The 15,000-nt window shown below is 34.3% G+C and overlaps 1 protein-coding gene across 2 annotated transcripts in view; it reads left to right on the plus strand.

Moving 5' to 3' along the window:
- Window positions 1–15,000, plus strand: part of LOC106876948 (glucagon-like peptide 1 receptor) — a 478,818-nt gene that overhangs the window by 463,445 nt on the left and 373 nt on the right. For both annotated transcript variants that reach the window (XM_089350850.1, XM_089350851.1), the window contains exons 13-14: window positions 6,948–6,989; window positions 13,202–15,000. The exon at window positions 13,202–15,000 is cut by the window's right edge and continues 373 nt beyond it. In XM_089350850.1, the coding sequence (XP_089206976.1) occupies window positions 6,948–6,989; window positions 13,202–13,579 (420 nt within the window). In that variant the 3' untranslated portion in view covers window positions 13,580–15,000. The remainder of the gene's footprint in view (window positions 1–6,947; window positions 6,990–13,201) is intronic.

Below are 15,000 nucleotides of genomic sequence, written 5' to 3' on the forward strand. Positions count from 1 at the left end.
GTTTTGAAATTTTCAATAAAAATAATTTGACAGCAGATGTTTAACTAACAAGGGAAAGGTAAAGTGTTTTTATATTTGTTTTCAAATCACCGTATTAAGATTTATTTAAACTTTACCAACGTACAGAAACAATAACACTATAGATAATGTCTTTCATTTTCTTTCATAGATGAATAGCCAGTCGTTGTCGGGCAACTTTTACAATAGAATGTCTTATATAAATTTTTGTTTATTCCATGTCAGACCATGTCTTCCTCGACAAATAGGTCTTTTGTTTAGGACAGATTTGTGCAATTTTTCGCTATGATAATAATCATAGTTGCACATCGTCAATTCTCTCATCCTTTCAACCATCTACCAATTCAAATTTGATATTACCTTATCATTACAATCAATCAGTTTTACGATTCAACTGTATTACTTGCCAGTATTGGTAAATCTATCCCAAGTCACCATTTCTAAATCTATTTGTAATTTAAACGGGAACTGAACAGAGAACAGTATAAGACATGAAACAGTGTTTTGAGAACGGGAACTGGAAATAACTCCCGTCTAACTTGCTAATACCAGATAATTCAGCTAGTATATATGTATATATATATATATATATATATATATATATATATATATATATATATATATATATATATATATATATATATATATATATATATATATATATATATATATATATATATATATATATATATATATATATATATATATATATATATATATATATATATATATATATATATATATATATATATATATATATATATATACGACGAGCTCCTTTCAGTGTCCCACCAAATCCAATGATAAGCCTTTGGTCAGTCCGAGGTTATAATAGAAGACCCTTACCCAAGGTGCCAAGCAACATGATCGGAAAGCAAGCTTTTTAATCTCGCATCCACGCCTGTACATAATACCGAGTGCCCAATATATGAATATAGAGTTTAATATATATGGATATATCAAAATTCAAATCATTGCAAGGTAAGCTTTGATCTTTTGAAAATATTTGTAGCTATGGATGAAAAGTTTTGAATATATAAAATTCGACATCGATGCATATTCGATAGTTGACAAATATAAAACTTAACTATAGTTACAATGTTTTGAAATTTTCAATAAAAATAATTTGACAGCAACAAGATCTAACAAACTAAATTTTGCTCGATAATGACATTGCACCGAATATATCTGATCTACTTGCATCTGTATCGTCTTAATTTACCAAAAAATTACCAAACTTACAAAAATTATTGGAGATGTTTGTTTGTTGATCTTTGATTGTTGATTAAAGTCCGTTACAGGGTGGGTTATCTCAGCTTATTTTATATTATATGCAAGACCCGCCCGTAACTTTAATTAGTATGCAGAGCACAAAGATCAGGCACTATTTTTGCGCTATTGCTGATATTTATGAACAATGCCACTTCATTCTTTCTTTCTCTTCTTCGCGATCACTCTTTCTCTCTCCTCTCTCTTTCTCTGTCTGTCTGTCTGTCCGTCTCTGTCTGTCTGCCTGTCTGTCTGTCTCTCTCTCTATGGATATATATATATATATATATATATATATATATATATATATATATATATATATATAGAGAGAGAGAGAGAGAGAGAGAGAGAGAGAGAGACAGACAGACAGAGAAAGAGAGAGGAGAGAGAAAGAGTGATCGCGAAGAAGAGAAAGAAAGAATGAAGTGGCATTGTTCATAAATATCAGCAATAGCGCAAAAATAGTACCTGAACTATATATATATATATATATATGAAAGAAAGTTTGAAAATGCACTTATTTTTAAAAAATATTTATTTACTTAACCGGTTTCACTTTTTTAGAAAAAGATTATCACTAAAAAAGTGAAACCGGTTAAGTAAATAAATATTTTTTAAAAATAAGTGCATTTTCAAACTTTCTTTCATATATATTTCCACTCGTACGGTATTCCACAACTTTACTTTATTATATATATATATATATATATATATATATATATATATATATATATATATATATACTTAGAGGGAGAGGCATAGATAAAGATGAATAGGCAGGCAGACAGACAGACAGAACTTTACTCCGCGGAACTTTCCACAAAGTAATTCCTGCCCCTCCACTCCTTCCTTGAAAATTTCCAGGAAGTATTACCCCCTCCTCAGAATTTCCAGGAAGTAATTCCTCCACTCCTCCTCTTTCTTAGAAATTAACAGGAAGTAATTCGCCAACTCCTCGGAACATTCCAGGAACATACACGCATGCACGCAGGTTATTTTAATCAATTTTCTCGGTAACTATGGGGGCTATGACAAAATACAAAGCACGTTCCAATCTATGCACCCGTTTCCACATGTGTGCCATTTTTCACGCGAATCCACCTAGCCGTTTGGCCGTGAACCTCGAGACAAGAAAGAATACAACGATCACCCATGTTCAATTTATATTATAGCTTAGTTTAGATTTGCCTCTCTTAGGTACATCCCATTGACAAGAGTCAAAAAACTCGAAGTGTCGATGTAGGGAATTCTTGATAGCTGATGACACTGAACAAACCGAGTGTTTTCACACCTTTTTACTATAAGAAAGATATTTTCTCCACAGTAACTGCAGTAGTTTTGCCTTTTAACAGTTGAAATATATCACAAACATATTTTAACTAACCTAAATTTTGCTTATGCCTAAACACTGCTTGGTGCTAACACACACACAAACACACACACACACACACACACACACACACACACACACACACACACACACATACATATATATATATATATATATATACGTGTGGGGTGGGGTGTATGTGTGTGTACATCATAATTACGCTTAGATCTTGTCAAATAAATTGAATATGCTTCCCCAACTCGATCTAAGATCGAAACATGTCCGTCGCTTTAAATACATGTTCTATTCACATCCATATTTTTCAAATATATCTCATAGCTGATGTTATTGACATATTGTATTTTAAATTTTGAACACCATTCGAGGAAGTGTTTACTTAGTAATTGTGAACGACTGTGAACTTTTTTCTATCATTTGAATTTTCAAATGATAGAAAAAATTTTCGATACATATGAAACCATCAAGCATAAATGTTTTGGTTTGTCTTTTATGTCTGGGATTTTTGATCTTTTTGTTTCCTTTTCTTTTGCTTGTACGATGACGTCAGTGAGTGCGTGTGTAACTGTGTATGTTTCTGCATTCACCTTTACAGTTGTGTACGTATTTTCATTCTTGTGTCAGCGTTTATACATCCGTAAGTTGCCGTTTACAAGTGGATGACTTTCTTTACAATTTCAAATACTCTGTGCAAATATGTATATACTGGGGTGTGTATGTGTATATGTATGCTTGTATGTACATATATATATATATATATATATATATATATATATATATATATATATATAGAGAGAGAGAGAGAGAGAGAGAGAGAAAGAAAGAGAGAGAGATTTGTAGATATATAGATACATACATACACACACGTACACACACACATATACAGATATACGTACATACATATATATATATATATATATATATATATATATATATATATATATATATATATATATATATATACATATGTGTATGTAGGTGATAAAGATGATAACAGCATTTGAACTGTGAATCGATTAACTTATCTATATGTATGTATGTATATGTATGTAAGTATGTATGTATGTATGTATGTATGTATGTATGTATGTATTCCTACATACATAGTTACTTTATAATCTTCCTTTTGAAGTAATAGACAGAGAAGAGTTGGGCGGTCTGCAGGAAGAAAGTTATTACATATGACATAAAATGAAAATGCAAACGAAAAGCACGCGAATACATCCGAAAATGATTCACAATTATGTATAGAGTCACGCTTAGACATTTATTCCCGTCGCAATTACATATGAATATCTTAAGCATCAAGTATTCACAGATTATGATTTCTTCTCTATTTTTGTCTGTATAATTTTGGTATTTTGTATTCGATAAAGATTGGGAAATAATGTTTTAACTGAAATTTCTGTACCACTTAACAATATTTTTCAAGTTTGTGCGCCTTTTGGATAGGTGAGTTCTGGTCATGATGTCGTTGTTGGTGTTATTTAGACCCACTTGTTTCACTTAAGCCCTTCGATCTCTATGGGGCATACGCCATCAACAACTTTCCTCCACTCATCTCGATTCTGAGCTGTCTTCCTCTCCCAGGTCTTATTGTTTTTGAATTGTCATTCATAGTTTGGTAATTTCTTCAAATGGGTTAGATGGCTGCTACGCAAGGATACAACGAATGGTCCTGAATGTGATATGGCATCAACCTTTATGGTGATATGTAGAAAGTTAGAGAAAAGATCAGCTAAAAACGGCTGCGACCATCTGGTTATTGCGTGCGCCACCCTGAACTGGAAGCATCCAAATTAGACTTGTGTCATCCACTTCATGATAATGTAGGAGGAAAACGTTGTCACACTTATATCGACAACTCGATCACAGACACTAGCCCGGAATATATACAGGACTTCGAGGCAATGATCTTAGTCCCAGAAGTGTGACAGGTGAACTTTTTTGCTGCGCCCGATCTGGAATCAGGCCATTAAAAACTTATACTTCTGTATCTTTGCTTTTTTTCTAGTCAGAATTGTCGGCCCTATGCAGACATATTTTTGCTTCTGGAGAGAGGCAGTCCATGTTATTTTGGCCTATATCCTTTGGCCTGTTCAGCATGGTGGGGCGGGGTGGCTTATCAACGGCTTGCACACTATGCATTAAAGCACATGATCCACATCTCTGCAACAAAGACTAGACCTTACAGTAGTATTTAGATCCAGGTTATCCTAAACTGACTGAGCAAGCCGATTGTCAGGTGCAGCCCAGCCATAATCAAGACGTCTTTTTTATTGGGCTTTGAATAATTAAAATGATATTATCCGTTGTATCTCACCCTTTCATGACAGTAGGGCATGATATGAAAGAGAATCAACCGTTGTTGCTTGTTGATTGAGAGACAACATAGAGACTCACTCGTTGACTCAGGTTTTCTTCTTTAGGCAGAACTAGTCCAATCCATCAGCAATTTTCTACTCGATTTAATCTTGGTCATCTCCTCCCACCATTTCCTTTTTATAGTCTTTTATTCTTTTGTTTGTTTCAGTCATTCGAATGCGGCCATGCTGGAGCACCGCCTTTAGTCGAACTAATCGATCCCAAGACTTATTCTTTGTAAGCCTAGTACTTATTCTATCGTACTCTTCTGCTGGACCGATAAGTTACGGGACGTAAACACACCAACATCGGTTGTCAAGTGAATGTGGGGGAACAAACATAGACACAGAAGCACACACACACACACACAGATATATATATATATATATATATATATATATATATATATATATATATATATATATATACGACGGGTTTCGTTCAGTTTCCATCAATCAAATCCACTCACAAGGTTTTGGTCGGCCCGAAGCTATAGTAGAAAACACTTGCCCAAGATGCCACGCAATGGGATTGAACCCTGAACCATATGGTTGGGAAGCAAGCTTCTTACCACACAGCCATATATATATATATATATATATATATATATATATATATATATATATATATATATATATATATATATATATATATATATATATATATATATATATATATATATATATATATATATATATATATATATATATATATATATATATATATATATATATATATATATATATATATATATATATATATATATATATATATATATATATATATATATATATATATATATATATATATATATATATATATATATATATATATATATATATATATATATATATATATATATATATATATATATATATATATATATATATATATATATATATATATATATATATATATATATATATATATATATATATATATATATATATATATATATATATATATATATATATATATATATATATGGCTGTGTGGTAAGAAGCTTGCTTCCCAACCATATGGTTCAGGGTTCAATCCCATTGCGTGGCATCTTGGGCAAGTGTTTTCTACTATAGCTTCGGGCCGACCAAAACCTTGTGAGTGGATTTGATTGATGGAAACTGAACGAAACCCGTCGTATATATATATATATATATATTAGTTTTCCAATTCATTCAAATCTTCCAATATACTGATTTCTTAGTAATTATTTCTCATCACGGAATGCAAATCTATCTCATTTTACAAATTATATAAAAACAAACTTAAAGTAAATAGGTGCAAACAAGGATATGTGGTTAAGACGCTTGCTTCCAAACCATGTGGTTTTGGATTCAGTCCCACTGCGCCGCATCTTGAGCAAGTTTCTTCTACTAAAACCTGAACCCGACCAAAGCCTTGGAAGTGGATTTGGTGGAAAGAAACTGAAAGAAGCATATCGTGTGTGTGTCCCCCCGTGTGTGTGTCCCCCCGTGTGTGTGTCCCCCCGTGTGTGTGTGTGTGTCCCCGTGTGTGTGTGCGTGCACACACGCGTGTCTTTCTGTTTGTGCTGTATCTTTTACTTGACAACCGGTGTTGGTTTATTTATATCTCCGTAACTTAGCAGTTCGTCTAAAGTAGCCGATAAAATAACTACCAAGCGTTACAAATAAATTATGGGTTAAATTTTCTCGACTAAATCTCTGAATACGGTGCCCCAGCATGCCGGCAGTTCAATGATTGTCACAGATAAACGATAAAGTTCATAGATAATTACTTTAATTTTTGAAACGCTTAAAGCAAATGACAAAGGCTCATTTCCAAAATGACATTAACAAAACTAACAATTAAAATGTTATTAACAACGACTGATCTCAGTCAATTAGACATTGCGACTTATATCTTGATTCTCTTTTAGTAATAAATCAATATTTTCTATAATATCGGTGATTCTTTCTTTTTGTTTCAGGGGTTGATTCTCTCCTTTCTGTACTGTTTCCTTCATGTTGAGGTAAGTCATTTATTTTATATATTCATTTTATTAATTAAATATAATGTTATTTATTATGTTGATATCTCAACTACCTTACGAACTACAAAATCTCAAAGGTTGAGTTTCATATATTTTTTTCTTTTTTAACTTGTTTCAGTCATTTGACTGTGGCCATGCTGGAACACCGCCTTTAATCGAACTAATCGACCCCAGGACTTATTCTTTGTAAGCCTATTACTTATTTTTCGAGCACCTTCTGGAGTATTCAAGCGGTTCCAAAGCAGTGCTGTTTTCTGCAAGTGCTCCACCCTTATTGCAGCCCCTATTTGTTCCATATACTTCTCGAGATTTTTGTTCACTGTTCCCAGGGCTCCGACAATTATTGGTTCTACTGCTACCTTTTTCATCGACCACAACTGCTTAACGTCCCAAGCTAACCTGTCATATCTCTCGGCTTTTCTTTCTTCCATAGTGCATACCTTCTTGTTAGCTGGGCATGCTGTATCTATGATCCAGCATAGTTTGTTTTCTTTCTCAATTAAGACTATGTCTGGCTTCCTATTCTCTATCTCATGGTCGCACTGAATCATAAAATCCCATAGGATCTTTGCATTTCCATTTTCGACGATGCCTTCAGGTTTGTTGTCGTACCAATTTTTTACTCTGTCAAGTCCATACTTGTTGCAAAGTGTCCAATGGACAAGCCTGACTATATTGTCGTGGCGTCTCTTATATTCTTTCTGGGTTAGTGGCGTACATTGGCTGGTAATATGCCATACGGTTTCACCGTTTTGTCCACAAATTCCGCATTTATCACTTTCTGCTGTGTTGCTTATTCTGCATTATTATTGTTGTTGTTATTATTATTATCATTATTATTATTATTATTATTATTATTATTATTATTATTATTATTATTATTATTATTATTATTATTATTATTATTATCATCATTATTATTATTATTAAGGCAGCGGGCTGGCAGAATCGCTAGCACACCGGGAAAAATGCTTATTGGCATTTCGTCCATTTTTACGTTCTGAGCTCAAATTCCACCGGGGTCGGCTTTGCCTTTCATCCTTTGGGGTCGATAAATTAAGTATCAGTGAAACACTGTGGTCGTTGTCCTCCTTCTCCAAAAACTTTCAGTCCTTGTGCCTTTAGTAGAAAGGATCAATATTATTATTATTTTTATTTTTATTATTATTATTATTATTATTATTATTATTACTATTATTATTATTATTATTATTATTATTATTATTATTATTATTATTATTATTATTATTATCATTATTATTATTATTATTATTAAAGCGGCGAGCTGTCAGGATCGTTAGCACGCCGGGCAAAATGCTTAGCGATATTTCGTCTGACGTTGCATTCTGAATTCAAATGTCGCCGAGGTCGACTTTACCTTTTATCCTTTTGAATGTAATCGAGTAGCTCCCACCCAAACATTTCAGGCCTTTTGCAAAGTTGATATCAACTAGATTTGAATTCTGCACAAACAGTATTTGTCTGTTGTTCTAATGATTCTGCCATTCTGCTATAGTAATGATGATGACGCTAATAGTGATCGCAGTGGTGATGGTAAAGTCTACATTGATATTAGATTTAATTTCTTAGCACAAGGCTAGCAATTTCGGGGGAGTGGGGATAGCCGATTACAATGACCCCAGTCAACAACTGCTACTTATTTATCGTAAAGATGAAAGCAAATTCGACCTCGGTGGAATTTGAGCTCAGGGTGACAAACGAAATGCCGATAAGCATTTTGCCCGGTGCAGTAATGATTTTGCCAGCTCGCTGCCTCAGATTACATAAATATCGTTTTCAAATTTTGACACAAGGCCAGTAAGCTCTGTGGAGGGTTATGTAATTACATCGACACCATTGTTCAACTGGTACTTATTTTATCGACCCCGAAACGATGAAAGGCAAAGTCAACGGAATTTGAACTCGGAACGTAAGGGCGTACGAAATGCGGCAAAGCATTTTTTCCGGCGTGGTAACGAATTTGCCAGCTCACCACTTTATAGATTACATTGATATTAGAAATTGATCAATATTAAAGAAACCATAGAAGTCGTAATATGCTGCGCGAGAAATTGTAATCAATTACGAAAGGACGACTGCGATATTAAAAATCATGCTGATGGTGATGACCATGATGATGATGTTGATGACAATGATGTTGATATTAATGATGAATTGGGAATCAAATCAAATCAAACTTTCCAACAAAATGGAATTTGTAATTGGGTTTTGAAACCGGAGAACTAACACGTGAAATAAAATTAAATTTTCTGTACCAAAGGCTGATGTATCATGAATGTCATGGTTGGTGTGATATTTAAAGAGGAAACAATTACCTTATATATTTAAATGGTGACCCAAATTTTATACTTTTACATTTTATTTTTAAATTAATAACTAACAAATGGAAGATTGTTTATAATATAAACATAGAGAGGAAATACATTGGTGAATCTGTCGATAAGACTAAGTGGAGTGTGTATGTGTGTGTGTATGTGTGCATATTTGTATGACTATGTGTTTGTATTTGTATGTGTGTGTGTATGTGTGTGATAGAGCTTGGTGCTCGTGTGTGTTTGCGACGTGCGTGCATCTGTGCAGTGTGTGTCTATGTGTGTGCGGTGTGTGTCTATGTGTGTGCGGTGTGTGACTATGTGTGTGTGCGGTGTGTGTCTATGTGTGTGCGGTGTGTGTCTATGTGTGTGCGGTGTGTTATATATGTGCGTTTCTATACACAAAGAGAACACAGTAGATAGCTCAAAAGAACGATGCAAATGTAACTCTGTCTCTATCGCACTTTACACTCACGTACACATGCATGTACATACACATGTACATGTGCATACACACATGTACATACACACACACACATACGCAAACACATAGCTATGTATATCTATTAATTTATTTCTATGTGCGTGTGTTAATTTGTATGTGTGTGTCAGTCTGCCAGTCTATCTATTTAAATGCATGTATGTATCTATATATATATATATATGTGCGTGTGTGTGTGTGTGTTTGTGTAGATATATAGAACAAGACCAGTTCTTAAACACGTTTCACTCTGAGAAACATCTCGCTGTTGGTTTCCCCATCGCTGAGATGTCTCATACATACACACATACATACATTTCAATTTCTGTCTATATAATCCACCCACGAGGCTCCGGTCGGCTCGAGGCTATATCAGAAAATATTTTCCCAAGGAAGCACTCATCCGTGGACTTTTCCAGGAATTCCTTTGATTTTTCCAAGAATCCCTTGGAATTTTCCAGGAAGTCCTGATGCCGGAAGTGTTTGTGAACAGGAAGTCATCGACCCGAAAACTCTCGAATTTTCCAGGAAACCCCATTCTTGGACTTTTCCAGCAAATCCTTGGACTTCTCCAGGAAATCGTTGGATTTCCTTGAGTTGTGTTTATTGACTATCTTCAAAATGATCACAACATTAATGGAGAGTTGTATGCTAACTTACTAAAGTAGTTACGATAAGCTATCAAAACCAGAAACCCAGAAAAACTGATGAAGGGCGCCTTGTTTCAATTTCTGTTCGCGTGACTGGCTTGAACTGGTTGATCACCCACCCTATTTTAATGATTTGTTTCCATATGACTATCGTCTGTTTCTCAACACTAAAAAACACTTGGTTAGGCAGCAGTATCGATGTGGTGATGACGTCTTATCTACGTCTTATTTACTGTCTTATCTATTTGACCAACAGGGTAGCTTCTTCACCAATCCGATCCAAGCACTGCAACACTAATGCAAGTGTGTAGACAGCAAGAGGAACTATGTTAAAAAATGAACTGCACTTGGTCACATTCCACGAGTGTGTCTTGCTCAGGCTATGAATATCTCAGCCTAGCCTCATAATAATAAAAATTATTATAAAACCTGCATTTGTATTGATTTTAACAGAAAAAAATCTACCTTTTTCGCCAAAATGCTTTGAATCTGGGTTTGCAACCCCTAAGAAAATTTCGTTCCCGAGCCACTGTGTGTGTGTGTGTGTGTGTGTGTGTGTGTGCATGTATGTATTTATGCATGTATGTATTTATACATGTATGTATTTATGCATGTATGTATTTATGCATGTATGTATTTCATTACATTTATATTTTATACATGGCCTATAATTCGGAATACGAAGATAGAGTTGACAGCCTGTTCTGTGCATTAATGAATTATATGAGCGTATATATATGCATATGTGTATGCGCGCGCGCGTTTGTATGTGTGTGAATTTGTAGAATAAGATGTAGATCCAAAAGAATCGTGTGGCTATCACAGAAAGCTCCTCTAACGAACACTGTTATCAGACCACTTAGCAATGTAATACAGAGAAGTGTAATGCAGTGTCCATGCAGCTGAAATTCAGAAGATTCGATCTATAAAATTACTTTATGTGGAATATATAAACCATAAAATGTCAGGAGGTATTAGAGATGAATGTATTTAATTAACCACTTGACATCCTTGTGTTTACAGCCGTTTCGCAGCCTTTTTCATGTACAAATATATATAGTGTGCAATAAAATTGTTTACAAGTTTGCATTGATGTGCTTGTTCTGCATTATGCAATACAATTGTACATTCACAACAAAGGCACATAAAGAAAACTAGCTAACCAGATCACCAGAACATCATGGTTACACCAAAGGATTGAATCGTTGGTGTGACCATCAGGCTCTGGTGATTTGATGAACTAGTTTTCTTTATATCAAGAAGACTGCAAAACGGTTATAATCTTATGGATGTTAAGCAATTCAATAAACATATTCATCTCCATTACCTCCTGAAATTTTATTATTTATATGTGCCTGTACGAATTGCCGGTTTGGCTATGTGGCAAGAAGTTTCCTTCCCAATTACATGGATCCGGGTTCAGTGCCGCTGGGTTTACTTTAGCCTAGTGGCTTCCACTATAGGCCCGGGGCGACAAAAGCCTTGTGGATTCGGTATACAGAAATGATTGAAGCCCATTTTATATGTTTATCTGTGTGTCTTTATGTTTGTGTTTGTCACGCAACATCTCTTGACAATCGTTATTGGTTTCTTTACGTCCCCGTAAATTAGTGGCTCGGCAAAAAGAGATTATACAATAAATAGCAGACTTTATGAATAAATACTGGGATCGATTTGTTCAACCAAAACTTTCAATGCTGTGCCACAGCATGGTTGCAGTCTAACAAGTAAAAAATACTTATATCTCTATCTATCTAGCTGGCTCTGTATTACATTGCTAAGTGGTCTGATAACAGTGTTCGTTAGAGGAGCTTTCTGTGATAGCCACATGATTCTTTGAATCTACATCTTATTCTACAAATTCACACACATACAAACGCGCGCGCATACATATATGCTTGATAGATAGATAGATAGATAGATAGATAGATAGATAGATAGATAGATAGATACATACATACATACATACATACATACATACATATATACACACACACAAAAATACACACACTAAAACTTTCAATGTAGTCTAACAAAAGATACTTATCTAAATCTTTATTTACCAATCTCTCTCTCTCTCTCTCTCTCTCTCTCTCTCTCTCTATATATATATATATATATATATATATATATATATATATATATATATATATATATATACCAAGATAGATAGAAAGATAGATAGATACATGCATACATACATACATACATACATACAAACATACATGCATACATACACACGCAAGCACACACACATACGCATACCTTAATTAGACTACCAATGACCCCAAGATATAAGCGATTCACAAGCAACAAGAATTTTAGCCATACATTTCCATCATCTGCTGCCTAGCAGATATCACTATGGTTTTGACACCTGTGAGACAGAGAGGGATGAGAGAGTGAAATAGTGAGAGAGTGAAATAGTGAGAGAGTGATGTCGACTCTTCTGTAATAGTCAACCTTGACTACGACGAAACTTGAACCCAGGCAGAAAGGCAAAGTCGACATCAACGGAGTTTGAACACAGAACGTAAAGACGCGCGAAATACCGCTAAACATTTTGCCGTGCGCTAACGATTCTGTCATTTCGCCGCCTTAATAATAATAATAATAATAATAATAATAATAATAATAATAATAATAATAATAATAATAATGATGATGATGAAAGTAATAATAATGATGATGTTGATGATTTTATTTTTTATGTGTTTATCTTTTCAGGTTCATACTGCTATTCGACAGAACTTCAATCGTTTCCTGGAGCGGCGTCGACTAAATTTGAGTCTTCGATCGCAAACAGAGCAGACGTTCACAAATCGCCGGAAGAGATCGTTCACATCGATGAATCCCTGCCATTCGTATGACACGGAAGTCACTTCCCAATTGCAAGAGGCACACCAATTCGTGAGTCCACAGCAGATTTGCACTTCCTCTTTGCGGTCGGATAAATCCCGTAACGGACTTTACGAATCAGAATGCCGAGGACAGAAAAACTCTGTAAGACAAGATTGTGTGTCGTTGATTGACGGAAATGCTTTCCCTTCAGAGAGTATCCCGCTGAGCAGGATCCTGGAAACAGAGAACTGTAGTGAACTCTGACGAAATAAAGAGGAGGAGAAAGCAGTATTTTCATTTGACAAGAAATGTTAAGGTGTCAATGAGAATATTATACATCATAGCTAGGCTGTTGACTTATACAGACGAACATACTGTCACTATTAGAGTTTTGAATGTGAGATAATTGAATATACGCTTTAAAGTATGTGCGTAAAAAAGGAATAAAAAGAGATGAGAAAGAGGGGAAGAATACTGGTGTATTCATTAGTTTGTGTGTGTGTGTATGCCTGAGTATTTGCATGTGTGTGTAATTGTGTGTGCGCGCACGCGTGTGTGTGGTCACTAGGACATAATGATGAAATATATTTAATCTCATGTAGGTGATCGATGGAGTGACAGAAACGTCTGTGCGCCGGACCAAATACCATGGAATACTTAGTTACCTCCCTTAATTTTCTGATTCCAGTCCCAATATTTGAGTCAATCTTCTAGGTGTCAGTCACATACAGAGAAACCTATGAAATCAACAGTATCCTTAGCTCTATAAATTTGACCAAATGTCCGAATTAAAAATAAATATTTTAAACGTAGTAAGTCATATATTTGCTTGAAAGAAATTATGTTTGCGATTCTGTGTCTATCTGTTTATATGGCGAGGGGATATATGTTTGGGCATGCGTATGTAAAATTAATCCGTCGCTTAGCGCGGAATTCACTCTCTTGTAAGCATTCGAGACGTGTTTCCTATTTCAGGATAACTCCTTTCCATCCTCTCACCAAGTCTCGGATACCTGAAAAAGAGCCAAGGATGCTAAATTTCCTCTTGTGATTGGAGTCATGAAATAAAAAGGTTTAAAGAAAACTAGGACTTTTGATTCATGTATCAGGGCTCATACATTTCCATTCATTCAGATGAGACCTTAAATCTTAAGGTTGTAGGAAGGAAAACAGTACCGAGAATAGGACCATAATCTTTCGCTAAAACCAAAAGATATTACGAAAATTATGAAATGTTTAAACTATTTTCTGTATTATTATTCTGTAACCACAGCACGTACGTACATTTGCTTATTTATACACATACGCCTATATACAGATAAAAACATAGGACTAATTCTATTGATAAAACACATTATACGCACACATACACACACACACACACACACACACACACACACACACACACACACACACACACACACACATTTATAGACACTTATGTGCAAATACTAGCAAATATAGGCAGTGAATGTATATACAAATATATACACATATACATACATATATATTCTAATATACATGTATATGTATACATAATTGTACATATACGTACATATTTAATATATGTGCATGTGTATATAAGCATAGATATAATGTATATATATCACATACACAATTATATGTATATATGTATATATGTACGTATATGCGTGTGTGAGTATAAATATATAAATATAAACATA

Source organism: Octopus bimaculoides, chromosome 4 (genome assembly GCF_046866305.1).
Source record: "Octopus bimaculoides isolate indiv1 chromosome 4, ASM4686630v1, whole genome shotgun sequence".
In the NCBI taxonomy this organism is placed as follows: Eukaryota; Metazoa; Mollusca; class Cephalopoda; order Octopoda; family Octopodidae; genus Octopus; species Octopus bimaculoides.